This window comes from Dromiciops gliroides, chromosome 1 (assembly GCF_019393635.1).
Source record: "Dromiciops gliroides isolate mDroGli1 chromosome 1, mDroGli1.pri, whole genome shotgun sequence".
In the NCBI taxonomy this organism is placed as follows: Eukaryota; Metazoa; Chordata; class Mammalia; order Microbiotheria; family Microbiotheriidae; genus Dromiciops; species Dromiciops gliroides.
In genome coordinates this window covers 144,896,793-144,924,516 of record NC_057861.1, presented here as the reverse complement: position 1 = coordinate 144,924,516, position 27,724 = coordinate 144,896,793, and the positions used below count along the sequence as shown (strand labels likewise).

At 39.1% G+C, this 27,724-nt stretch overlaps 1 protein-coding gene and 1 long non-coding RNA gene across 2 annotated transcripts in view; one reads left to right on the top strand and one right to left on the bottom strand.

The window, feature by feature from the left end:
• The window catches only part of CPQ (carboxypeptidase Q), a 628,024-nt gene that overhangs the window by 522,606 nt on the left and 77,694 nt on the right, over nt 1–27,724 (top strand). The window contains exon 7 of the mRNA XM_043996276.1: nt 10,662–10,863. Within this exon, the coding sequence (XP_043852211.1) occupies nt 10,662–10,863 (202 nt within the window). The remainder of the gene's footprint in view (nt 1–10,661; nt 10,864–27,724) is intronic.
• Nucleotides 37–27,620, bottom strand: LOC122749910. The gene is made up of 3 exons (XR_006355725.1): nt 26,955–27,620; nt 2,446–2,496; nt 37–50 (listed from the first exon to the last, which is right to left on the bottom strand). It is a non-coding gene; the product is annotated as an uncharacterized LOC122749910 (long non-coding RNA).

Genomic DNA, 27,724 nt, shown 5'->3' with positions numbered 1-27,724 from the left:
TATTCCATCCATGTTATAAGTTGGATTCCTGCTGTGCCTCGGTTCCTTATCTGTAAAATGGAAAAAAAAAAAAACAATAACTCTGGTACTACCTGCCTCATAGAATTATTGTGAGGAAAGTGCTTTGTAAGCCCTAAAGCTCTCTATAAATATGAGCTGCTATTATTATTATTAGGGTGTCAAGATGCTGCATAGAAAGCCCTTAAGTTCCAAAAAGCTTTCCCACTGAGACAATTTGCTTCTTGCTTTATGGGCCAGTGAGAGCAGGGGCACATCGCTAATGCAATCCCAGCTTCAATTGGAGATTCATCTTCTCCAATACTGTAGTGAAACATTTGCCTGGTTTTATATTTTAACAACATGAGACTCTTGCCCTAAGCTACTGAAAACCCAAGTATTTAAGGGAATGAAATTTTCACCCACAGCTGTGAGATTCAGAATCCTGCTCCTTGTGTTGCTTTTTGACATCTGTTTTGAGCCTTTTCTCTCTCCTTCCCATTTATGCCATATTGTTGCTTCCATTGTGCTGGACTAAAATTAGAAGCCAAGATTGACATTATTGCCATGTGAGTCTTTCTAAGTGCATCAGCTGAATACCCTGGTAATTGTCTTCTTCTTTTTTTTTTCCTGCCAAACAAACACTTTGGATTTTTAGCATATGTTTTTGCCATATTTCTCCATAATCCTCTTGGTTTGCCATTGTTACCATAGTGATATTCACCTAGGGTTGATGTGGGTTGGTGTTTTTTTAAAAAATAAGTTTAGAGAGCTATTCTTTGACTGTAACCAGTATGAAAGGAGTATTCATTGAGATCAAGGCAGCCTCAGATGGCATCTTGGAAAATTGCTGGTAAACGCAGGTTTGTCACATTTAGGCATCACTCTGTATACATGCTCAGAATCCCAACACTGGAAGGAGACCTCAAGAAATCACTCCTTCTCCTCTCTTGTCTGGAACTAAGACTGCACTTACATCTCAATAGATGTTTTCTATTTCAGCCCCCATGTAACAGCACAATGACTGCCCGTCTTCCCGAAGCTGAAACCAGGTTAGCTGTCAAATAAAAATAACTTGCAGCCTTTCACTTTGTCATCATGTTTTTTCCCTGCCTCTTCCTCAGGGTAGGAAAGACCAAGGCTCAAAGCTGAGTCCTGGAGACTGTGTCAGAGTCCAATGCTGAGCCACATGGTATAACTATCTCAACAACCAGCCATGGAGGGAAACACTTATTCTTGGCTTTGTCAAGCAGGGAGATGGCTTGTTGCAAAACAAAGAAACATAAGCATACCTCTGTGAAGAAGCACAGATTGCTTTTTCTCTCATTCTTCCTCCCTTCCACCATTTGAACTGGGAATTCCAGGGTCACAGTTGCAGATGGAAAAGATGGTGTGTAGTGACTCAGTACACTTATCATGTGAAAACATGCCTTTGGAAACTCAACTTCAGGCAACCACCTGACCAAACATCACTAACGTCTGTCACATGTTAATTTCTTAAGGCATGTCAGTAGGCTTTGTTGGCCTATTTGAGATTGATGTTTCATTCCTGAGTGACTAGATGAACTGCAGGTTTAATTGGAAGGCAGTAGGAATCCCCTTGTCGTTTGGATGGAACTGAAGGCACCTGGCTAGCATACAATGAAATGAATACTTTAAAACAAAGAAGAATAGTCTAGGGTTTTTTTTTTTAATCTCCCCAAGGGAAGAATTACTTGAAAATTCTAATTCTATACTTCTGAGGACTAATATATTAGCATCCTATAAAAGCAAAAGTGTTTTCTAGACCCTAATAAATACTACTACTAATAATATTCATAAGCATTTCTATAGCACTTTAAGTTTTGCAAAGCACCTTACAGAAGTTATCACATTTAGTCTCCACAACAATCCTGAGAGTTATTATTATTATTATTATTATCCCCATTTTACAGATGAGGAAATTGACTCAGAAAGAAGTTAAGTGACTTGTCCAGGGTACAATTAACAAATGTCTGTGGCAGAATTTGAATTTGGGTCTTCTTGTGTCCTAGTCTACCACTCAATCCAGTGAGCCACCTAGCTGCCAATACTTATTTTAAGTGTACTTCATTAATTTAATGTGGCGGTCCATTTTTTAAAAAAGACCATTAATATAGTGAGACCACAGTTAATGGAATTCTTTGGGGAGCAGGTAATCTGACTCTTGGAGTCAAAGAAAATGTTAAGGGATGTGACTTTGGGACAAGCCCAGATCATGGAAGGTTTTCCCACCCATCATCATAGAGAATGCTAACTGTTTCAGGGGATAAGATGTGGGCAATGAATGACAATTTTAACAGTTCTTAATTAGCATGGTGGTTTAAAATGCAGATTTTAAGTGGACACAGAGAACTGCTAAGCTAATATCTGATCCATGGGGTATCCTACAGCTCTGTGTATCTATTAATTTCTACAAAAATTACTCACCAGAACAAATCCAACCTCAGCTTGTTCCATTCAGCAGTGGCAAACCCAGCCCTGTTCCAGGAGGAAATAAAATATTCAATCCCATAAAATACTTTTTGTCAGACACCATGAATATTGAGTTATGTGGGATGAGCTGATCTCCAAGGACCCTTCCCTCTCTTAGTTTTCTTTGAGTCTATATTTTAAAATGGGCTGCATGAATGAACTCAGGCTGCCTCTGCTGGAACCCTTGGTGCTCTGCTATCCAAATCCATAGGAGGTGTGTCCTTAATTACTCAATTACTCATTGTAGGATGAGGGACAAGGAGGTTGGTGAAGACATTCTAGAGAAGCAGAGATTCCTAACATCTCAATGACCCCGGTTTGCTTATCCCCAATTCTTTATGCAAAGAAGATGTTTTGTTTTTCTGGCCTTCTCTCCATGTGCTAACAATTAGATAGTGACTCTCTAAATGAGGAGAAAAGGCAGTGTTGTGTACTGTGGGTGGTTTGTTTTCTTAAGTTTTTTTTTTTATTGAAAACATATGTGAACATTTATATATAAATAGGAAACAATGGGAGTCTGCCATCATTTTAGCAGCAGCTTATAAAATTTAGCATGAGTGAAAATCAAACACTTCTCTACCTAGTGGTCCCAGAGCTCGGGTGCATTGATATCTATGTGTACTAGATAATTTGCGGCAAGAGCAAGTTTTATTAGGTTAGGCTCTTTATTTCTTCTCATCAGCAGGAAATTTTTGGTCAATGGGGGAAGTAGACTCGTTCTTTTTGTTACTCTCTTTGCTTAAACAAATCACTTTGTAGGCCTGGCATCTATCCTGCCCATGCAGCTCCTACATTGCAAGGAAGGACTGGGGTTAGAGGAGCAACAAAAAGCCCTCCTTTCCCCACTCCTATCCTCAGTGGAGATTTACTTATTTCCTAATTAACCTAATGGTTTTTTAGAGCATTTCCAAAGTTCGTTTGAGGGCTCAGAACTTAACGCTTACATAACTGCTTTGTATAATTGTTGTTGCTGTTCTTATTCAGTCATGTCTGAATCTTTGTGACCCCATTTGGGGTTTTCTTGTTAAAGATACTGGGGTGGTTTGCCATTTCCTTTTCCAGCTCATTTTATAGATGAGGAAACCAAGGCAAACAGAGTTAAGTGACTTGCCCAGGGTCACACAGAAAGTGTCTGAGGTCAGATTTGAATTCAGGTATTCTTGACTCCAGGTATCCAGTATGCTACCTAGCTGCTTTGTACCACAAAATATCAAAACTTAAATAAAACATATTCATTATTTAAAAAATACCAATTAAAATAATGTATTAGCTAGAAAGGGGGACTTCATTGGTATAAGGAACTGCCATCTGTTTTCCTTTCTTCTGGTCCAAATGACCAGTCCACGCTCTTTTTTCACTCATAGATTTCTTTAGTGGCATCCTTTACATGGCCCTTCCTTTGTACTGTATTGGAGCCTACTCACATCCATTGCTCTACTCCACTGACCTTTTATGATTGTTAATTTCAGTTCAGTGACTTGCAACCAGATGACATCACCAGGAGAATATTGTTATTAAAAATGTTTTCTAAGGGAAATTTGAATTAATTAAAAGAACTTTGCTGTTTCCAAAACCAATCTAGCTTATCCTCTTCTTCCTTTTCCATTCTGGGTCCAAATCATTGTCCATTTGCAATACTTGCCATCTATGTCTATGTTGAGATCTGTGTGTGTGTGTGTGTGTATGCTGATGGATAAACTCTATAGGCTTTCCATTCAACTGGACAATAGGATTCTTCATCCACTTGGTTTCCCCATGTGAATAGTTAAACAGAACTCTTTAGAATGATTGTAGATCTAATCCCGCAATCTCTGCAGTTTTACCAGGTTAGATGCAATCAGCAGAATGCCATCCACAAACAGGAACATTCAGAAGATCCCACCATCTATGGGAGATTCCTCTTCCATTTCAACTCTGACCTCAATCTCTTTTACAATAGTGGCAAACAGCTTTGATGAGCATATGCCTCCTTTGTTGTGAGAGTGTTGTTGACCAAGCTTATTTGTTATTTCTTTCAAGGAATCTTGTATAATTATGACACATGGGTAGCTTTAAAAAATGGACCTGTGATTTCATTGCTGTAGGAAACTCCCAATGGGGCATTCAGACTAGTACTTTCTTTTGTGACTTAGAGTCTTGGAAGGTTACTTGGGGCACTGAGATTAGCAGTTGATGGCCGTGGCTAAACCTTCCTGACTCTGTGGCCAGGTCTCTATCCACTACATTTCATTGCCCCTTGAATGGATAGCATATGCATTATTCTTCTAAGTAACTAAAATTCTTATTTAGGCACTCTAATTATTTCATATGGGAATGGTATTGTTCCCAGGTTACAGATGGAGAAGCCAAGGCTAAGTGACTGGGAGACAGAGGGAGGGATTAACTCTCCCCTAAGGTAGCTCAACTTGTCATTTATTGAATTAGAACACAAGGTCTCTGGAAATTGTCATCCCAGGACTCTCTCCGTTGAACCCAGCTGCCTCATTAGCACTTAACTGTCAAAGCATAACAGTTCACTTCTATACTAGCCTCCACTTTTAACCTAAATGGTAGATAATTAGGCTGTTGGGTTTTTCCTTTCCCCTGAAGAGTAGCTCTGGGATCAATGTTGGAAGCCCTTCTTTATGGTAGTGCATTTCTGTTTTTGTTTTTATGCTGTGTGTATGTGTGTGTGTGTTGTGGGAGACAAAGGAGGGGAAGCTGATGAGGACTGCAGAATTTCATCGAGGATTTGCTGATCAGACATCACCAAGCTAGTTAAACAAGGCCTGAATGTTAGGTCTGAACATAACTCGATTCTCACACATTATTACTTCTAATGACACCACCAGCGTGCAACATCAGTAGCTAAAGTTGAGGTGTCGTGTTTTCTTACATAACTCTACTTTATCACTAAATCCTGTCTCATAAAATCACCTCCCAAAAACTGAATAGGATTTAGGTAGAGGCAGTGTGGTATAATGGGTAGAATGCAGGACTGGGGTAGAGTCAAGAATGCAAAGCCTGCTTTGAACTCTTCTTACTTTGGTAGACCAGTTGCTTTGCCTCTGTGAGTCAGTTTTCTCATCTGTAAAATGGAGATAATATTTATAGTGCCTACTTGGCAGGGTCATTTTGAGGTTCATATGAGATATGTACAAAGTGCTTTGCAAACTTTAAAGCAAGGGCAGCTAGATGGCGCAGTGGATAGAGCACCAGTCCTGGAGTCAGGAGTACCTGAGTTCAAATCCGGCCTCAGACACTTAACACTTACTAGCTGTGTGACCCTGGGCAAGTCACTTAACCCCAACTGCCTCGCTAAAAAACAAAACAAAACAAAACAAAACAAAACAAAAAACAAAAACAAAAAAAACTTTAAAGCACTACAGAAATGTCAGGTTGCTCTTTTTTGGTCCAGACCTGTGATTCCTTTGATGTAAGGGATTGCTTGTGCGTAAATTCCCTTAACCAAAGAAGATTTCTACCATATTTTCAGCTTGTTGTCTTGGACACTCCCAGTAGCCTGGTACATTTGCCAGTTAAGTGACTGTCCAATGTCACATAGTCGGTGTGGGTCAGAGATAAGACTTGAACCCAAGTCCTCCTGGCTACAAGGCTATCTGCTATATTATACTGCCTCTATCCAATGCCTAAAATTTTATAAATGGCCTTGAGTGGCAATGGAGAAATCTCTTAGGATGTCCATAAATTAAGGAATGGCTGAACAAGTTATGGTATATGATTGTGATGAAATAATAATATGTTATAAGAAATAATAAAGAGAGTGGTTTCAGAAAAACCTGGGAAGACTTTTATGAACTGATGCAAAATTGAAGTGAGCAGAAACAGGACAGCAATCTACACAGTAATAGCAATATTGTAGAGAAAATCAACTATGAAAGACTTGGCTACTCTGATCCATACAACAATCCATCATAATTCCAAAGGACTCATAATTTTTAAAATGCTATTCCCTTTCAGATAGAGAACTGATGTACTCAGAGTGCAAACTGAAGTATATTTTTCCTTTTCCCTATATATCTAATGCAGAAATATGATTTTCATGATTTTATATATAAAAAGGGTATTATATTCCTTGCCTTCTCAATGGGTTCAGGAAGGGTGAGTGGGAGGGGAAAAATTTGGAATTAAAACCAATAAAATTGTAATTAAAAATCAAAAAAAGGAAAACTACTCCTTAAATGTCAGATAGTGGTGACTACAACCATTCTGCTGTGCTCTGAGGCTGGCTAAGGGCTCTGTTCACTATTCAACTCAGCCTTTCTCAGTTATTATTAGTGTAAATATATGAGTAAGATCTTTATTATTGTTCTGGGTTCCAGAGCAGTGATGATCTCCCACCAGTCTTTACTCCCCTAGTGCTTACAAGGGAGCAGGTGTATCCATATGAAGGATAACTTCTTATAATTGGCCTCTTGTGAATAGCCCCCTTCTACAACAGGATGCAGCAAGAGAGGGTAGAAAGTACAACAATGGCATGGCATTTGCCTTGGGTCTCCTTCCCCTGTGACGTCATTATGTTGTGTGTGTGGGGAGGGGTGCTCACAAACTATTGTCTTACCTGGAATTCATCTTATTTTTTTCTCCCACCTTTTACGTCAGAGGTTCTCACATTACACAAAAGACCTGGGCAGATTTTTCTCATATCTCTGGCTCTTTAACCCTCACATAGAAATTTTAAAGACTTTACTATATGACACAACTTACTAAGTTCCCATGATCTCCTTTGGCATTAAAACATTACTCCCTGTCATACTCCCTAGACTCCAACTGCACATGCTTCTTGTTGTTCCTCAAACTCAGCCTGCTATCTCTGACTTTAGGGCCTTTGAAGAAGTTGATTCCCATGCCTAAAGTGCACCCTCTTCTCATTTCCACTGCTAAACTTACTTTAATGGGTATCTCAGGTACCACTTCATACAAGGAACTTTACTCGATCCCCCTGATCTTGAGTGCTCTTTACCTCCTTAAATTATCTTGTGATTACTCCTCTATTTCCATGTTATCTCCTAGGGTAGACTATAAGCTCATTGAAGGTAGGCAGTTTTTGTTTGTTATCTCCCAGCTGGCAGTGCCTGTTATCATTCTCCTTGCAACTCTCTACAACTCTCTACTGCTGGCATCCATAGCCCTCTTCTGCTGTTCTTAGCAGGTTACCTGTTGCTGCTGCTTCTCTAATTCTTTCTCCATGTCTCAACAGTAGGGATCTATCTCCCTGCCCCTCTCCACTTTATACAGGTCTCCATCACATACGTGGTAGAGCCTAGATGAATTCACAGTTGAACATGTTCTTTTTCACAGCCCCAGGCATTGTGTTTCCTGACCAAGTTAACTCCTTCCCTGGGTCTAGAAGCTTGCTCAAAATAGTCCTATGGATCAGGATCATGTGCTGCATGTGTTTGAAGAGCCCATTGTAGGTTTTGTTATTCCCTTACAGCACAAGTAAGCTTCTATGATTACAATTGGAAAATCTTTGTAGTGTCAGAAATATTCCCTAGAAATATTTCTCTAACCTCAAAAATTTGCATAAGTCAAAGTTTATATATAGCCAAAAATTAAAGATTTACAAGACATTAGTGTTAGAGGAACTGCAGAGATGAATTGGTCGAACTCCCTCCCTTATTTTAAGATAAGTAAACTGAGACTGAGAAAGGTTTTGTCTTGACAGATGTTACACAACTAGTTAGTGGTACATTTATTGTTTCGTCCTTTTTCAGTTGTGTCTGACTCTTTGTAACCCCATTTGAGGGTTTTCGTGGCAAAGATACTGGAGTGGTTTACCATTTCTTTCCCTAGCTCATTTTATAGATGAGGAAACTGAGGCAAATAGGGCTAAGTGACTTGCCCAGAGTCACACAGCTATTGTCTGAGGCTGCATTTAAACTCAGGTCTTCCTGACTCCAGGTCTGGTGATCTATCCACTGGGCCACCTAGATCACTTGGTGCTATAGACCATAGTTTCTTAAACTGTGGGTTGTGACCCCATATGGGATCATGTAACTGAATGTGGGGGTCATGACAAGTTTGGTAACAGTAAAATAGAATTTATACCTATTTTATATACCTATATACCTGGAGTTGCATAAAAATTTCTCAGGCAAAAAGTAGTCACGAGTGGAAAAAGTTCAAGAACCTTTGGTATAGACAAGACCAGAAATCAAATCTGATTTCTAGTTCAGTGCTGTTGATCTGTCTTTCTGAAACTGAGCAGTAGCTCAATAGATAAGTTTATTCAGCTTGTTTTAGAGTTAATGATTGGTGTGAAATAATAGATTTTCAAAGTTGTAAGAGGCTTGACTAGATCAATGTCTTCCTTACTACAAAAGTTCCTTCTATATTTCTGACAAGGAGTCATCTTGCCTCTGCTTGAATACATCTTAGTGACAGGGAACTCACCTCCTTACAAAGAAGCCAGTTCCTGTTGGATGGCTCCAATTTTAAGAAATTCTTCTTGCTAGTGACTTGCAATATATTTCTCTATATAATTCAGCATAATCATTACTTAGGATCATACTATTGTAGATTTAGAATTTAATCTAGTTTACCTCCTTCATTTTGTAGATGAAGGGAATGAAGCCCAAAGAGATTTAAATGTCTTGGCCAAAGTTGCATAGGTAAAACCAGGATTCAAACCCAGATCCTCCTACTCTGAATCTATTGCCCCTTCCTCCCAGTCCTTTATTAATTTACTACTTGTTATTTACCCAGGGACTATGGTTATAATAAGGTAAGAACACCATTACAGACCTTAATGCATCTTTGGATGATAGTAGCCAGAACAAATCACATGAAGAGGCAGATGGATGCTGCCAAACAGATGGTCTTGCCAGTATGAAAGGGCTTTAAACTTGTGGGCTTTTAAAAGCTAAGCAAGTTTAAGGCTTGGGTGCCTTTGAGCTCTGCAACCTGCTGAGAGTGTCTTGTATTTTAAGCTCTCCCACTGAAAGCAGAGGCTACCTTCTCATCACTGTACTTCTCCAGCTAACTTTATTTAGAAAGAGTTTCTACATGGGCCGCTCAGGCTCAGCCACCTGGGAATTAGGCTATGCAGTTTTACACCAGGGAGACTAGCATTTGAGGCCTTGAACTATTACCTCCTACTCAGGGGATTCAACAGAAAGAACAACAAAATCAGAAATTTGTAGTAAACCTGCTAGACTTATAAGAACCCAGGCTTTGAATGGGGCTGAATATTCAGGATAGAGAGATCTGTAAAAGAAAGCTCCTCATGGAACATATCTTTTATTCCCTAGTCTAAGAGTAATGGAGGGATGAGAGTTGCTACCTTTAAATACAAATAGGTCTGTTGAGTCATACAATTTAGAGCTGGAAGGGGATGTTAGGTCATCTAGTACCACTCTCTTATCTTGCTGATGTGGAAACTTAGGCTCAGGGAGAAGGAACTTGCTCAAGGTCACAGAGATATGAAGCAGTAGATTTGAACTGAAGTCTTTTGATTCCAAGTCCTGTGTTTTTTTCCACCAGGTAGGTTAGCATAATATAATATTCTAGAATTAGAAATAGGAAGGTGGAGCTTTATAAAATATTAGACTTGGAGTAAAGAAGAATCCAGAATTCAATTCCCACCTCTATGTGACATTGACTAGCTATAGGATCCTAAGCAAATCACTTTATCTCTCTCCGCCTCACTTTCCTTAGCTGCAAATATGGATACTTAGTACCCCCTCGATAGAGTTGTTGTGGGGCTCAAATGAGATAAAACATAAAAAGTGCTTTGCAAACCTTAAAGCCCAGTTTAAATGTTAGATATGCCATGGAAAAGACACATTTTCATGACAATTTTTATTTTAAACTGCCTTATTATCTCCATTAATTATCTCTGCAAATAGACTTTTAAGCTGGGCAGTAGAAAGTTCCTTGAAGACAACATTTTTCTTTTTTTGTATTTGTAACTCCAGAACCAAGTGTCATATAGTGGACACCTCATTAATGTTTAATTGTGTAGAGTAGGCATATGTTAATGTGGCCAGACCATGAGCTGCCTTGCTCTAGTTATTGTGTGACCCTGAGATACTTAACCCTTCTGAGCCAAAGTATTTCTCATCATGGTAACAAATGAGTAAGGAATTTGTGTTGTTGTTGCACATTCCCAAGAGAAAATTGAAGAAGTGAAGGAACGTGGACTAAACTGTTTTCTCTCTTGTGTTTAGGTCAACATTTCTAACGTCAGCTTGGTAATGGAGTCTGACGAGGGCAATTTCATGCCCACAGGTCTAGCATTCACTGGAAGTGATAAAGCCCGGGCTATTATAAAGGAGGTTATGAACCTGCTACAACCTATAAATATCACCCAAGTTTTTGAACATGGAGGAGGAACTGACATTAGCTACTGGATTCAAGCTGGAATACCTGGTAAGACTGCTTGAATCAGAAAATAGGAATGTTGATTGAAGTGAAGTGAATTCTATAAACACAACTTTTGAAATTCTAAAGCTGTGTTCTCATATGACCAGATGGAAATGCCAGAGGTGACCTTACACCTTACACAACCTGAACGTTGTGATTTGAGGTGTATCTAGGAAAATCTGCTGTACCCCAAACACCTCCCCTAACCTAGATCCCACTTGGTCCCACCATTCTCTTGGGGTTCTAACCTTCTGAATTCAGCTAAAAATAGGACATGCAAAGAAAGGCAGAAACATGGTCCTTGCCTTCGATGAGCTCACAAACAATTAAATGCCTACAAGATACATAGAGTAAATCTCAGTGTAACAGTGTAAATCTCAGTACATGCAGTATAAATTTCAGCGGGAAGCACTAGCATTGGGAGGGAAGGGGTGACTGGGACTCTCTTATAGAAGGTGAAATTTGAACTGAAGCTTAAATTTAGGAGGCCAGGAAAACCAAGAGGCAGAGGTGAGGCTCGACACCATTCTAGCTATGGGAGACTGGTCGTGAAAAGAGGCAGTCAGAAGATGGAGTGTCATGTGCTCGAAATAGCAACTTGTCTAGAGTCATACATGACAAAGTATGTAGAAAGGAGTAATATGTGAGGGAACTGTTAGGGTAGGGAGGGCCCAGGTTACAAAGAGCTTTAACAGCTAAGCAAAGGTTTTTATATTTGATCTTAGAGTATCACATGTATTCCTTTGTTTTGTTTTTCTTTTGAACCAAGTACTGTAGTGGATAGAGTACTGGCAGGAAGGTCTGGGTTCAAGTTTGGGTTCAAGTCTGGCCTGCGACTCATACTATTAATAATAGCTTTTATATAGTGTTAACTGTGTGCCCAGGAACTGTGCTAAGTGCTTTACAAATATCTCATTTGTTCCTTGAAACAACCTAGGGAGGCAGGTGTGATTATTATCCCCATTACATAGATGAGTTACCTGAGGCACAGAGAAGTTAAGTGACTTGCTCCAAGTCACATGGCTACTAAGTATCTGATGGAGGATTTGACCTCGGGTATTCCTGACTTCAGACCCAGAACTCTATCTACTTAGTGCTACCTACAATTTTTGTTACTATGGACAAGTCACTTAATCTCTATGGGCATCAGTTTCTCATCTGTAAAATGAGAATAATAATAGTTCTTACCTCTCAGGGTTGTTGCAAGGATTGAAGGAGAGAGTAATTGTAAAGCACTTAGTATGGTGCCTAGCACATTGTAAGTGCCGTAGAAATGTTAACTATTACTATTATTATTATGAATTATTATTGTTGTTGTTAATGATATTAACTGTGGAATGCGAAATAAGGGTATTGGACTAAATGATCTCTAAGGTCCCGACCATCTCTAAATCCATGATTCTATGAGTTAGGAATCTTATTGGAAAATGAGGGCACATGAGCCAGTTGAAATAAATTTATGAAATACTGTATGAGGGGCAGCTAGGTGGCTCAGTGGATAAAGCACTGGCCCTGGATTCAGGAGGATCTGAGTTCAAATCCAGCCTCAGACACTTGACACTAACTGTGTGACCCTGGGCAAATCACTTAACCCTAATTGCCTCACCAAAAAAAAAGTACCGTATGAGCATGATTTTATATTTTAAACCCTTGGCCAAGCGGAGGAAGAAAGCTTGGCCACAGTATTAGAAGAGAGGGATCCAAACTGGCTTCTGGGAGCTATTTGGGGATTGGTGCTCACCCACCTGTCTTTCCTCCTCCAGTGCCCATGTAGAAAGCGAGTATCCTGGTACAGAAGGAAACTTCCTGTAACATTAGCTCCTTTCTACCCCTAAGGATATGCAAGAAGGGGTAGAAGATGCTGTTCTGTGAGAGCATGAGACTCGGGCCTCCTACCATTGTGTCATCCTTGTGGCATGAAGGTCCTTCATAGATGTTTGTCTCACTCAGCAAACAGCTTTGGTTGCTATGATATTCACACATCCTGCACGAAACAACATAGGATCAAGTAACAGTAACAGCTGGGGGGATCGGATTGTGTCTCATGCTGCAGCTTATCCGAATTTTCTCAGCTGAGCTTGTTTCCAGGTCCTGTCTCTAGACAGGGTTGGGGGCAGGGGGAGGGGGACGGGCAACCTGATCCTAGCTTGCCTACCAGAAGCTTAGGCTCTCTTTTTTTTTTTTTTTTTTGAGGCAATTGGGGTTAAGTGACTTGCCCAGGGTCACACAGCTACTGTTAAGTGTCTGAGTCTGGATTTGAACACAGGTCCTCCTGAATCCAGGGCCCGTGCTCTATCCACTGTGCCAGCTAGCTGCCCCTAGGCTCTCTTTTTCAATTGTTGTTTGATTTTTGAAGTCTTTTTTGCAATTCAGCTCTACACTTAATTAAGTGACTAAGAATAGGTGCTAAGAGGCAATAGAGATAGGAAGGAAAAAAAAAAGCTTATCAGCCCCTATCCTCAAGGAGCTTACATTCTGTTATAGTTTTGGTTTGTTTGTTTGTTTGTTTGTTTGTTTTTTAGTGGGGCATTTGGGGTTAAGTGACTTGCCCAGGGTCACACAGGGAGGCCAGATTTGAACTCAGGTACTCCTGACTCCAGGGCCAGTGCTCTATCCACTGCGCCATTCTGTTATAGTTTTGGAAAACATTTCTGCAGCTACCTGAACCAGTGGATAGAGCGCTGGGTTTGGAGTCAAGAAAATCTGAATTCAGATTCAGCCTCAGATACTTCCTAGCTATGTGACCCTTGGCAAGTCTCTTAACCTCTGCCTACCTTAGTTTCCTCAACTGGAAAATAGAGATAATAACAGAACCTACCTCCCAGGGTTGTTGTGAGTATCAAATGAGATAATATCTGTAAAATGCTTAGCACAGTGCTGGCACATAATAGGTCCTTAATAAATTATTGTTCCCTTCTCCTTCCCATCCCAATGATGTGTACAGTGAGAGGCAGTAGAGATACAAAGAAAAAAAATTCACCACGTCAGCCCCTGCCCTCAAGGAGCTTACATTCTATTATTGTTTTGAAAAACATTTCTATAGCTACAGAGACTTCATAATTACTCCCTTCATGCACAAACATATACAAACAACCTAGTTTTTTATGTAAAGTAGATTTCACCAACAGTGTACTACATATGTTTACGTTGTTGGAAAAAGAAAAAAATTTTAAATTAAAAAAAATTTTTTAAAATGAAAAAAAGAGGGGCAGCTAGGTGGCACAGTGGATAGAGCACCAGCCCTGGATTCAGGAGTACCTAAGTTCAAATCTGGCCTCAGACACTTGACACTTAACACTTAACTAGCTGTGTGACCCTGGGCAAGTCACTTAACCCTCATTGCCCTGCAAAAAAAAGAAAAGAAAAAAAAGAAAAAAAGAAAAAATATTTTTTAAAATATTAATTTGTTGGCGGGGGGGTTTGTTTTGTTTTTAATGGCTTATATTCTACTTGTGACTCTGTGGATGCCAATCATATTTTTGGCTGTAGAGCCTAAAATAATCTTTCACAACTAAAAATAGAATGAGCTATCTTAAAAAAACAAATACAGGACAAAAATTCTTTTCGTTGTTTCTGTGTGTATGTGTTAACCAAACTTGGAGATTGTCTTAAAGGAAAAGTCCTGTTCATAGCATCAGTAAGTATATCATTTAGATGAGATATCTCAAAATATGGCAGGTTAGGAGGATCAAACAAGAGGTATCTGTTTCGCAGGTACTATGTGCCAGGAACTCAACTAGGTACAATGGATACCAAAGAAATGTGAAATACTCTCTCATCTTAAGCACCTGATTTTCTCCTAGATGTATAGAACAATTTTGTGCATAAGTTCATAGAGAACATAGATAAAATAAGTACAACATTATTTCAACAGTGGGACACTAACAACTGGGAAAATTAGGAAAGGTCTCTTGAAGGAAGTGGCACTTGATTTGAGCTTAGAAAGGAACTAGTGTTTCTAAGAAAGGAGAATATTTTAGGCATGGGGTGAGTGGCCTTTGCAAAGGCATGAAGATAGAAAATGAGGTATCAGATACAGAGAAAAACAATTAGGCCAGGTTGGCTAAAGCTAGAATCCATGAGGGGGAGTTGTGTTGTTTAAAATCTAAATTGTGGGTTCTAATCTACGCCACCCCCACCCCCACCCCAGTCTTGGGGGGGGGAGGGGGAAATTGGCTAAAATCACTGATAAATTCAGCAAGAGTTTAGGCTTTTAAAGATTTATTAAAGCTTAGATCTATTTGGTATAGCCAGAGAGACAGAAACCTTTCCTTTCCTAGCAGCCCATGTGAAATCTCTCACCACCAAGCTGGTATACAAAAGACTAGGAGGACTCCTGTTCTCCCTCTCTTCCCACGCACCTCTTCCTCACCAAAAAATAAAAAATAAAAAGACTTCTTCTATGATCCAGCATCCCCTTCCTAGTTCCTTTCTCCCTTTCCCAAAGGGGAGGTCCTTCAAGCTAATAGGTTGAGAGTGTTCTCTTGCTGATGTCAGTAGTATATAAACATGTCACTCAGGGCCAGCCGGGTGTGGTCCACATCCCATCACCCTTAAGTAGATACTTAGTTTCTCATTCTCACCCAATTCAAACAAAACTAAATCAATCAGGTGGGACCCCTGGGCGTCTGCCAAATTCCATTATTTTATCACAGAGTAATGGGTAATTATTCTGAAAAGATAGTCTAGAGTCAGTGTGAGGGGCATTAAATGCCAAAGGAGTTTGTATTTGGCCCTAGAGGAAATAGGGAACTTCTTGAGCAGAGAACTTAGATGGTCTGATGTCTTTAATTACTATCATTCAATGACACTCAATAAATATCTATGAAGAGTCTATTACAGGAAAGGCTTTGTGCTTATACTGTAGAGGAAATGAAGAAGAGTAAGATGGAATCACTGAACTTTTATCTGGTACTCTGATCATTTCTAATAGAATTTTATTTTTGATATGGTGGGAAATGGGGTGTGGGGTTGGGGTTATTGAGAATTCCTCTTTAAAGAATTACACCCTCTTGCACACAAAAAGTAGTTAGAATAAGGTAATAATTTATTTAGGAGCAAGGGAAGGGAAGGGTGGGGGGAGGGAAACCATGAAATAAATCCTTGGACTTTTCATGGGGCAATTGGCATAAAGCACATAGCTCAGAGGTACCAAATCTCCTCGAATAGGAGACTGGAAGGTACTTTTATAGAGGACTGATGGGGGTGGACCATCTGCCCCTGAAAAGTTCCTTTATTGAGGGAGGACCATCCCCCACTGGTGGTAGCTGGGAGAATTGGGTGAGGAGTAGAGGACCATCCCCCACTGGTAGTGACTAGAGGAATTGGGTGAGGGGGTGGCTATGATCCCTCTTCAGAACACAAAGGCTGCAGCCACACGCAAGTTTATCTCCCCAGGGTAAGGGAGACCAGAATGAAGGGTAGGAATCCCAAGCTAGCTCAGTCTGATTTGGTTCAGTTTATCTCTCTAGGTGTTATCTGTCCTCTGGTTTAGTTTCTCAAGGAGAAGATTCCTTGGTGTGCCCCAGAGAAATTCTGGGGTGCTCTGCGCCCCATGACAATTTTCTAAAATATATGTAAAAACAAATTTTAACATCATTTCTTATGGTTTCTTCTGCTGTCAGTCATTAATGTAGTGTCTGGAGATATGGCCAGTGCCAATTCAATTATGCTGAAGAATTATCTTTCTGAAACCAAAAGTTTCTTAAGATGAATGAATCAGTGAACAATCATTTACTAAGCATAGGCAAAAACCCAAATCGGTACATTTGGTCCTATAGCTTTCGGCAAAGTTTTGGTGGGTTATAGGAAAATTTGGGAAGGGGGAGGAGGGAGTGACCATAATGGCTAACATTAGCTAAAATCATAGAATTCTATTCCTGGAAGTCAATGTAGAGATCCTATTTAATCATATTCTTTCATTTTATAGAGAAGTTAAATGATGATTCCCATTTGGTAAAAATAGTCAAAGACAGGGCTAGAATGCTTATCTAATGGATCAGTATTTGTGCCAGTACATACTGCTGTTGGAAATCATCTGTGGAATGTACATTTCTATGATGTCTGTCTTTCTCACTAAGCTGGACAGCTGAGATGTAGTCCTATCATTGTTTATTCATATACAAAGCTTACATAAAGCCAGATCCATTCAGTAGTAATAGATTGCAATTGCTGGCCTGTGGATTAGTCTTGTTAAACTGTCACTTTAAATTTTTTTCTGCTTTAATGAAACTGAGATGTGAGAAGCATCATGGGTACCAGAAACCCTCCACTCCCATGATAGCATGATTGGGGTGTCTGGACTAATGAAATAATCTTTTGTGTTATTCAAATTACTTTTAAGTTTCTTAAGGGAATACTTAGATGCATTTCTTCATTTCCACTGGTATGGAGGATTTCAATTGACCTCTCTACCAGAGTAATTTGTGTCCAGAAGAAAGGAGTATGTTCTAAATGACTCCTTTTTTTCATCTCCCATTCCTTTTGTTGCTGCCCTTTCCTTCTCTATATGGGGAAGGCTATTATAGTCAGTGGTTCATTTAAAGCAATGAATGTTTTCCTGGAATTCTCTTTAGTTTCTTTTTGAGTCCCATGATGGGAACTGCATGATTGCTGTCTTCTCCTTAGTTCTTTTGAAACTAGTATCGAGTATTTCAATTTTTTTTACTATTCCTAGAAGTTAAGATGAGACTGCTTTGGTTGTGATTCTTATTCCTCACTGAAAGTTTCAAGAACTAGAAATTTGAGAAAAAGATGAAGAATAGCAGTTAGTCTCAAATGAAAAATAAAAATGTACCGATTGGATGCTCTTTCCCTTTGGAGACCTAGTACACTCTGATGGCTAAAATATAAGCATCATTACCAATGTAAGTATACTCACTAAACTGTCATTTAAAGAGTCATTCACCCAACATTTTTTTCTTTTTTAAAAATCAAGCCCTTTCCTTGAATGGCCTTTTTTTTTAAAGCAAAAGCACTCTCCAGCATTGAAGCAAAGTATTATCAAACTGTGAGCTGTGAACTTTTCAATTCATTTCAACAAGCATGTATTAAACAAGTACTATGTACCAATACTGAATATACAAAGACAAAAATGAAAATAGTTCATGTCTTCAAGGAGTTTACATTCTATTACAGGAAAGTTACTTAAATAAATGTATATTAATACAAAATAGATTTAATTAATATAGAAAGTATTGGAGGAGCAGGGGATTTCTAACAGCTGATGGGAGGTCATTGAGAAAAGCCTTAGGTAGGAGGTAGCCTCCTGAGTTGAGCCTTGTGACTGGAGCTAGGGGTTCCAAAAGACAAAAGTAAGGGCAAAAAAGCATCAGAGACAGCCTATTAGAAGACATGGAGGCAGGATGTGGAATAAAAGGAACAACAACAACAACAAAAGACCAGTTTGGCTGGAGCATAACATGCACAATTAGAAGTATTATGAACTGTCTGGCAAGATGGATTGGAACTAGACTATGAAGGACTTTAAATCTCTAAATACTAAACAAAAGAGTTTTTATCCTAGAGGCAGTGGACAGCCACTGAAGCTTATTACACAGTGGAATGATATAGTTGGGTCTGTGCTTTAGGCATGTCATTTTTTGCAGCTGGGTAGGGGATGGTTGGTGAAGGGAAAGACTAGAGGCAAAGAAACCAATTTGGAGTTTACTGCAACAGTCCAAGTTCGAAGAGATATGGACCTGAACTAGAGAAATATCTATGCGAATGGAGCAAAGTGTACCAATGCAAGTGATGTAGAGTTAGGATTGATAAGACTGGGTAACTGATTTGATATGGTGAGTGAGAAGGAGAGAAAAATCTAGAATGATACCAAGGTTGAAAACTGGAATGACATGGAGGATGGTGGTTGCCTCCAAAAGAAATAGGAATGTTAGCAAGAAGAGTGCTTCAGGGAAAAGATGACTTCTATTTTGGCCATGTTGAGTTAGCTATGCCTATAGGGCATCCTAGTGGAGTTGTCCAGAAGCCAATTGGTGTTGTAAGCCTTGGAGGTAAATAGAAAGATGAAGGATTGACAGATGGATTTGGGAGTCATCTACATGAAAGTGGCAATTCAGTCCTTTGGAGATAAAGAGACCACCAACAAGGAGATTGTAGAGAAGAAAGGAAAAGTAAAAACAGAGGAGAGAAGAAAAGAGGAAGAGGACAGAACAGGAGGGGAGAGGAGATCAGAGCAGAGGAGAGCAGAGGAGAGGGAATGAAGGGAGGAAGGAAAGGGAAGAGAACCTTAGAATACACCTACACATAGATGGTAATCCAACAGTAGACATAGGAATGATCAGACAGATAAGAAGAAAACCAGGAAAGATCACTGACACAAAAACCCAGGAAGAGAGTAGGCAGGAAGAGGTGGTCTACAGTGTGAAAGATTGTGCAGAAGTCAAGAAGGATAAAGACTGAAAAAAGGTGAATAGCTTTAGCACTGGTGTCCTTGAAGAGAAAAATTTCAGTCAAGTGATAAGGTCAGGAGATAGATCATAGAGAGAGAAAGAGACAAATGGAATACTACAATCCTTGAGGTATAGAAATGGCATTAAAGAAAACCAAAACCTAAAAGCAGCTGGATTAGATTATGTATATATAGAGGACATCCATGCTGTAGGCAATACAATTGTGAGGTCTTTAAAGCACTAATATACAAGGCAAAGGAGGAGAAGTAACCAAGGGCATAGAAAAAAATCTTCGACATTATTAGTACAAAAAAGGCTACCAAGAGAATATGAATAACTACTGACCTATGTGACTAATTTCCTATCTATGCAAAATCTTTATGAAAGTCATTTTTATATGAATCAAGGGCAAACTCAGTTATTAGAATTATTAAAGAATAAGAAGGCTTTTGCAAGTGATATTCAACATAGACAACATCTTTGCCATTTTACAGTTATCTAAAAACATAGAAGATATGATTCCATTGTGCTTATTGTTTGTTGATTACCAAAAAAAATTGAACAAAACACCACCTTACAGGCTCTTTCAACAGCAAGGTGCCTCTCATCTATACATCAAAATTATTTAAAATTCCTTGGAAGATATAACAACAGAAATAACCCTTTCAGTGACCCTCTAATAATAAATGTCAGGTAAGACATAAAACAGGAAAATGTATGCTTGCCAAAGGCATTCACCCCTGTGATAGAAGAGATCCAATGAAGAGTCAGGTCAAAAAGGGATTATTCATGGAAAGTGAAGTCTTCCAGATGCTACTGTTTGCAGATGACATTGGGATGATTGTATGAGATTTGTGATTATTCAATGGAGTTTGTCCTGTATATCTACACAGGAAAAACCAAAGTCCAAGTTTCGACGTTCATTTGGAGAGACACCCTAAAGAGCTTGTTCATCAGTATCCCTATCTCTATGTGAACTTCTCTTTCTATATATTACACACATACACACACACACAAACAATACATATACACCTATGTATATGTATATATGCATATGTATATTTATGATAGTGCAGCTTGACAATGAATTGGACCCAGAGTCAAACAAGAGAAGAAAGACAGACTAAAGTACCTTGAGGAAATTGGAAAACTGCTTTACTGAAAAGCAAAGACCCACCTTGCTAATACATTCTACTGGTGTTACTATATTGCAGTAAGACATGGAATACAGTTGCCTCTGAAGAATTAAAAATTAGTATGCCACAGAGGGAAGTTAGTAGAGAGGTATCCAGTAGATGTAAACAGGTATGAACAGGACTAAAAGATGTTATCAAGGAGTTGTATAATAGTAGGACAAGGTCACCTGGCAAGAATGAAAAGATGACAATCAAAATGTTCCACTCACCTCAATGTATGGAGAAAGGGATAAAGGTGACTAGCAATGGACCCCCTATGAACAACTTATGGGAGAGCATAGACAAAAGTCCCACAGTATGAGCAGGAAGGGATAGGTAACAGTTAACATTATTATAGGGATCAGTGAGACCATGGATCTATTTGACTATTAAATGATGAGGAGGAACTCCAAAAATCCTGTTGTACTCAATATTGGCCAGATTCTTTCAAGAATTGCCACTCTAATTTCTAATTATTTTTCCAATGAACTAGCATCACCCAAATAAGAGGATCATGGCAAAATAACTACAGGAATGACAAAGTATTGAAAAGTACTTTGTGAGTAAGAAGTAAACTGAGATCATCAGACCCGAAAAAAAGAAAGTTAGGGAGAAGCTTAGATAAATGGTATCAAATGGACAATTTTATGAGGCCAAAGGTCAGATGGAGCTGGGGTGGACCCTGAGCCTGACCATGAAAATACCTTGGGGGCAGCTAGGTGGCACAGTAGATAAAGCACCAGCCTTGGATTCAGGAGGACCTGAATTCAAATCGGGCCTCAAACACTTGACACTTGCTAGCTGTGTGACCCTGGGCAAGTCACTTAACCCTCATTACCCCACAAATTCCCCCAAAAAACAAACAAACAAACAAAAAAAACACCTTGATAAGAGGAGGAGAGAATGCCAATGGGTGCTATCAAACACAATAAGCTTTGGGGGTAAACACACTGAACAGCAGCAATCTGCAATGTGCCCATGTCTGCATTTTGCCTCCTGGTCCATTTCTGGTTATCCTTTCCTATATCCGTGTTATAAATGGTTGGTTTTTTGTTTGTTTATTTGTTTGTTTTGTTTTGTTTTTGCATGCCTCAGCATCTTGAATTCGGTATGGCACAGAATCCCTAATGCCAGCCTGGCCAGGCTTCTTGGTTTATGCTTCTTTGCCCTCAATTCAGTTCTAGTCCCTTCTATCCCCAGGTAAAGATTATGCTTGACTGCCAGCCTTAGGTGGACCTGGTGGTGTTGTCTGACTCCAAAACAAATGGCTTGCAGTTTACAATGACAGAATTGCTTGCCATACTGCAAATCTCCCATCCCCTAACTCTTCTCCACCCACCCCCAAACCAGCAACCATCTTCAGAGGATGCATTACTATAGCAATAGCTACCTCATTCCTCTGCAAAGCTGGCAACATTACATAATAAGGTTGCCACTTTGGAAGGCAGCAAGCTCTTGGTTTAGGCAAGACCCTACTGTGCCCACCACGAAATTTTGCCAAATTTAGTCCATTTATCTCCCCATAATATGCCCTTCTATGAGAACTGTATTTTGCACTTATGTTTGTGGGATTTTTTCCCTACACTTACCCTACCTACCACAATTTCTGTGGTATGTAACCACCAGGAAGAGTTAAGACCACCCAGGCTAACTTCTATGACATATTATATGTATCCACAATAATTTACCCTGTGGTACAACCTGCTTAGGACCCTAAGAATCAAATTCAAATTGTTTAGGTTTACGTTGGTAATTTATGTCTATGCCTTCCTCATGCCCCTACTCATTTAGAAAAAAAAGTCATAATTGCTAAATTTAATTCAGGTCTATGTATTTATTTAATAGATCCAGGAAACAGCTTTAGTAAAATGCTTAATCAGCATATGAATGGTGACAGAAAACTATATTGCAATACATTTCCAAACAAGTGAAATCTCATCTCCCTTCTCCCCAGAGTAGTTTGGGGAAAGACCTTCTCTAAAGATTTATAGCTATAATGGGGAAGGCATACTTTTTCTTCAAATAGACTTAGAGTTTAGTGCCTTCAATGCAAATAGGCTTGGCATTCCTGTTTAAATCCTGCTCCTACCAGTATCTACAACCCATCTCTTTCATTGTATTCTCTGTAAAGCCCCTGGCTTGGCTTTGCTCATCATTCATTTAGTTGCTGACACCTCTATGTTTCCTTCATTTATCTTTCCCTCCTTGTGGTCACAAAACTGGCAGAGACTTCCTTTACTTCTCTAGCTTGCTTTAGACTCGATCCACCATCCATAGATGTCCTATGGATGTACATCCTGAAGAAAAAATGGGGTCTTTGTTCTCATCCAATGAACCTACATGTTCTGGGGCAAAGCATCTTGGGAATTGCTATATCTTATTAACTGGTAAGCATTTTAGCCCAAGGAGAATGTAGAGGGGCTAGTGTGCAATATGCATACCACAGAGTTAGTATAGACCATATGAACATGCCTTGGTTCTGATGTTTAGAGGAATGTTCTATGGAGAAGAATTGTATATGAGCCCATTATCTGACAGGCTCACTGAGTCAAATGGGAGAATAGTGTATCCCTTCCCTGAACACATGGGTTCACTGGTATATAGGAGTATTAGGCACCCAGTAACCACTGTTCTGTTATGATGGAGGAGCATGTATAGCTCAATGAAAGTATGAACTATTCCATCCAGACAGACAGACCAACGTGTCATAGTGGACAATTCTGCCAAAAGGTAATGAAGAAGAACATGGCATACCACTTCAGTATCTTTGCCAAGAAAACCTCACAGAGTTACAGAGTCTGGCACAACTGAATGACTGAACAACAAACCACCATAACTTTGGGGATCAAGACACATGATTAGTACTATAATATCACCTTCATTTTCCTACTCAGTCATTCGATGAGTATTTGCTGAGCACTTACTAAATTCATAGCATTGCATCAGTGCTACAGGGAGTACCCAGAAATGATGACGACGCAGTCCCTTTCAACAGAAACCAGAGGATCTGGGAAGGTAAGTGATCACATGACTTGATATATGGCTCAATATCAGTCATAGTGTCACTGGCCTGTTCAGAAATATTCAGGAATTTTCTCTTTATCTACCAAATAAAGTCCAAACCCCTTAATTTGGCTTTCAAGCTTTTCCTCAAGGTTCCCCTTCTCCTGGCTCCATCTTTTGTTTCAGCCTCATCTTCTGTGACTATCCTACAAATAGACAAGGGTGTATGAGGTGTCCCAAGAGGACTGGAACCTCTGGTGTGAGGGTTTGCTGAGCCCTTTTCAGGGTTACTTATCTACCTATGGTGTCCAAGCAGTTGTAACATGTGCAGTAGCCATATCCAGGTAAACCATCCTCACAGATGGACTAAACAAGGTTAAGGGTAACCAATAGGCCTCAGACTTGTCAGTTGTTGGGAAAAGTGTCTACACCCAAACATATAAAAACTTCCCCCAGCAGAATGGGCAGATGAGAATGATTTGTTCCAATGACCATGAAGGAGGGTGAAGCAGGTGTTGTGGAGTGCTTAGAGCTTGTTCAGGCATCAAAGATGCCAAAGTCATCTACTGCTTCCAGGTTCATTTCTAGTAGTCTTGACTTTTGTCCTGCCGCTAGATTTCAAGGTCTCTAAAGCTGACTTGGTGCAACTCTGCCTCACTTAAATCCAATTCATGTGCAAGTCAAGATATGATCCTGTGAAGTCATTCTTCCGTGATATCATTGAAGGACAAACAACAGTGTGTAAGCAGTGTTCTGGCTAAGCTGGGCTACTCGATGTTTATCAATGTGTTTTATGCTTTCCCTCTTTATGTGTTTCACTTGGTCCTTCATTGCCTAAAATGCTCTTCCACCTCCAATTTTGACTACTATCTTTCAAGACCTAACTCCCATCTCCCATATATACCTAATGAAATCCTTCCCTCCTTTTAATTCCAAAATTAGGTCCCGCATTCTCCATGAAGGCAAGCCCTGAGCTTAAAGTAATGCTTCCTTCACTGAACTTATAGCACTATATATGGGGGAATGCAAAGTTTACATAAAATACAATTTCTCTCCTCCTCAAACTTATAGCCTATTATGGGAATTAAGACACAGTATATAGTAACAGAAATACACTATAATATGGGAAAAGTTCTTTAACAAGACAAAAGATCAAGTGTTTTATGAGATATAAGGAGGAAGGTCATCATGCTATGCCTGATGTATCTCCAGTGCCAAGCAAGATGCTCTGCATGAGGAGGCATTTTAAAAATGTTTATCCAATTGAAATTAATTTAATCCTATTTTAGTTGTTTATGATAAAGGACAGTAATGTGTGTTCATAGTTGTTAATAATTCATCTCTTAAATATTGTTTGGTTTCAACTAGTAGTTCCCTTTCTAAACATCTTAGTTTTCTGTGCTTTGCTAACTGTGCCTCATTTATCTTGTGATTTGCATTTTGTAAATGCTCCCACAGTGCTTTGCATTGTGGTTTGGAAGAGGGTTCCAATGGAATTAGCACATTTCAAAAGATGAATGCTTTCTATATAGTTTCATACATGTGTGAACATGTGTGTGTGAATATAACATGTGCATGTGCACATATATAAAATGAATCTATCTTGATTTTTCTCTTTTGGTATCTTTTCCTCCTGATGGTTAAGACAAACTATGGTTTTAACCAGTCACTTCCATGTTGTTGGGTTTTTTTTTTTGGTTGTATTCTTTCCACAAGATATGTCCCTGTAACAAGCATCCTCTTCACCTTGCATCAATATATTGATTTCCTTATTCCTTAGGTTCCTAGAGTCTCTCCCCACTCCCTCACACCATCTTGTTTTTTATTTCTGCTTCATTTATTTTGTTTCTATATTTTGTATTTGCTTAACATATATGTATACATGTTGTTTTCTCTGATAGACATATATTTGTTGAGGGCAGGAACTTTTTCATTTTTGCTTTCATATCTCTAGCCCCCATCATAGTGCCTGACACATAGTCATTGCTTGATAAATGCTTGTTGATTGATTGATTATTTACAGTGATGAGAGAACTAATTGAACTTAATAGAACAGCTTGTTGAATCTCCTTTGATTCAAACATGCATTAGAATGTTGTGACATTTCATCAATTTCACTTAAATACTTTACTGAGCTATGCTTAGGATTTTGATTTCCTTAATAATTATGGAATTATGGAAGCAATGAGGAAAGCATCACACAGAGCAAGGGATTTTAGGATAAGTAAGCTGGTGCTAGATAATGACTTTTTGCCATAAAGACTAATTGTATGCTAACAAGGCACAAGGACAGTTCCATTCACCAAACTGTGATTAAGGTCTTTCTTTGTGCTAGGAGATTCAAAGAAAAAAAATTATAAAGTCTCTTTCTTCAAGGGGTTTAAAATCTAATAGATAATAGGAAATATGAACAAATAAATATGGATCGAAGTAGCATGTAACAAGAGCAAAGGATAGATACTACCAAAGGAAAATTGGGGATAGACTGTTTCCAACTAGAGTGATTTAGAACAGGTTTCCTCAGCGTGTATAATTCATCTCAAAAAGGGCACCCCAAAATATCCTTTGGGACATAGCTTTGTGTTTACCCACTACATGAGAATCTTTGGTCCTGCGAATGAAAATTTTCCTCCTCATAATTTTATAAGAGCTCGGTGATATTACAAAGTTTCAAAGATGTTAATATTTTATTTAAAAGTTAAAATAGATGGCAGCTAGGTGGCACAGTGGATAAAGCACCAGCCCTAGATTCAGGAAGGCTTGAGTTCAAATCTGGCCTAAGACACTTGATACTAACTAGCTGTGTGACCCTGGGCAAGTCACTTAACCCTCATTGCCCCACAAAAAAAAGTTAAAATAGACCTTTAGTTTTGTTTTGGAACTAGATTTTCTATTGTCCTGACAATCTCTCCTCTCGTGAGGCATAAAACAAGTACTGAGTTCCATGAAATCCATTAATGGTGGGTCTTTGGAATGTGAGTGGACATGTTGAATGTAACAGAACTGGATTGTACAATTTGTTTCCATGTTTTCCTGTGCCCTCACATTCATATGAATTTAAATAATTCACAGGTTATTATGTTAATGTTATGTTAGTGAACCATGCATTATTTTTCCATATTTTTTTTATTTCATCCCATAATGAATATCTAAGGTGGCCTACTCTTAGCAAAAAAAAAAAAATATTGACAACTCCACAGGGATATTGGCTGCATCTACACTCAGAACAATCCTATGGAAACATGAAAAGAACCTTGGATTGAGAGAGGGAGAGACTGTGGGTTGAAATCCTGGTTTTGCCACTTGCTACATGTGTGACTTTGGCTAAATTATTTAACTTTTTTGGGCCTCAGTCACATTATAAAATGAAAAGAGTTGGACCACAAAGACCTTTAAATCTCTTCTATTGCTTAGCAGTTCAAATGTTTCTAAAAAGAAAAGCTTGCCAGATAATTATTTACAATATCTGTGTTTTATGTACGTAAAAAGGTTTACTTGTCTTACCTACCCAATGATTTGGCATCAAAACAAACATCATTAACTCTCCTTGGCCGGTTCTATAGCAAAAGGAAGTAAAAATTTAAAGCAATTTTCCAGGTAATTCAACCCTTTCCCTTCACCCCCCCAAGTTCCCTCCTCCAAAATAATAAAAGTCTACATCTATGTAGTGTTTTCAGATTTACAAAATGCTGTATATACATTTATATGCAGCCCCATGAGGTGGACACTTCCTCAAGCTTTTGTCCCAGTTCCCCAGGTCATTGCCACAAACTTTGTGTTTTAACTTCAGTTGTCCAAGAAAAAAAAATCGCTTAAGCTATTTATTTTGCTTTGCTAATCAAGACCAGCTCAATGCTCAGATCAGCCTGAGGCAAGTATTTTTGTCTAATTATTAAGACATTTGCTTCCTTTTGGAGAGAACCTTACTTGCTGGTGTAAGGTAGTGAGGTCTGAGAGGCAATTAAGAGATCAAAGAGTCACCTCATTCTAAAACACTCAGTCCCTTTGCTCATCCAAATATGATCTCCCCACAGATCATGTTTGGCTTCCTCAAGAGTGTATTCAAGAGGAAAGTACTAGAGTGATTACAGCTTTAAAGTCTCATGCCAGAAGACCTGGGTTCAAATTCCATCTTAGCTGCTCTTGAGCTGCATGACCCTGAACCAACACTCTGAACATGTTTTCTCCTTTGCAAAAGAAGGATGCTCATTTTGAGCATCAAATAACCTTAAAGCACCATAGAACTGAGTTATTAGTCATTTGAGATGACAAATCTTT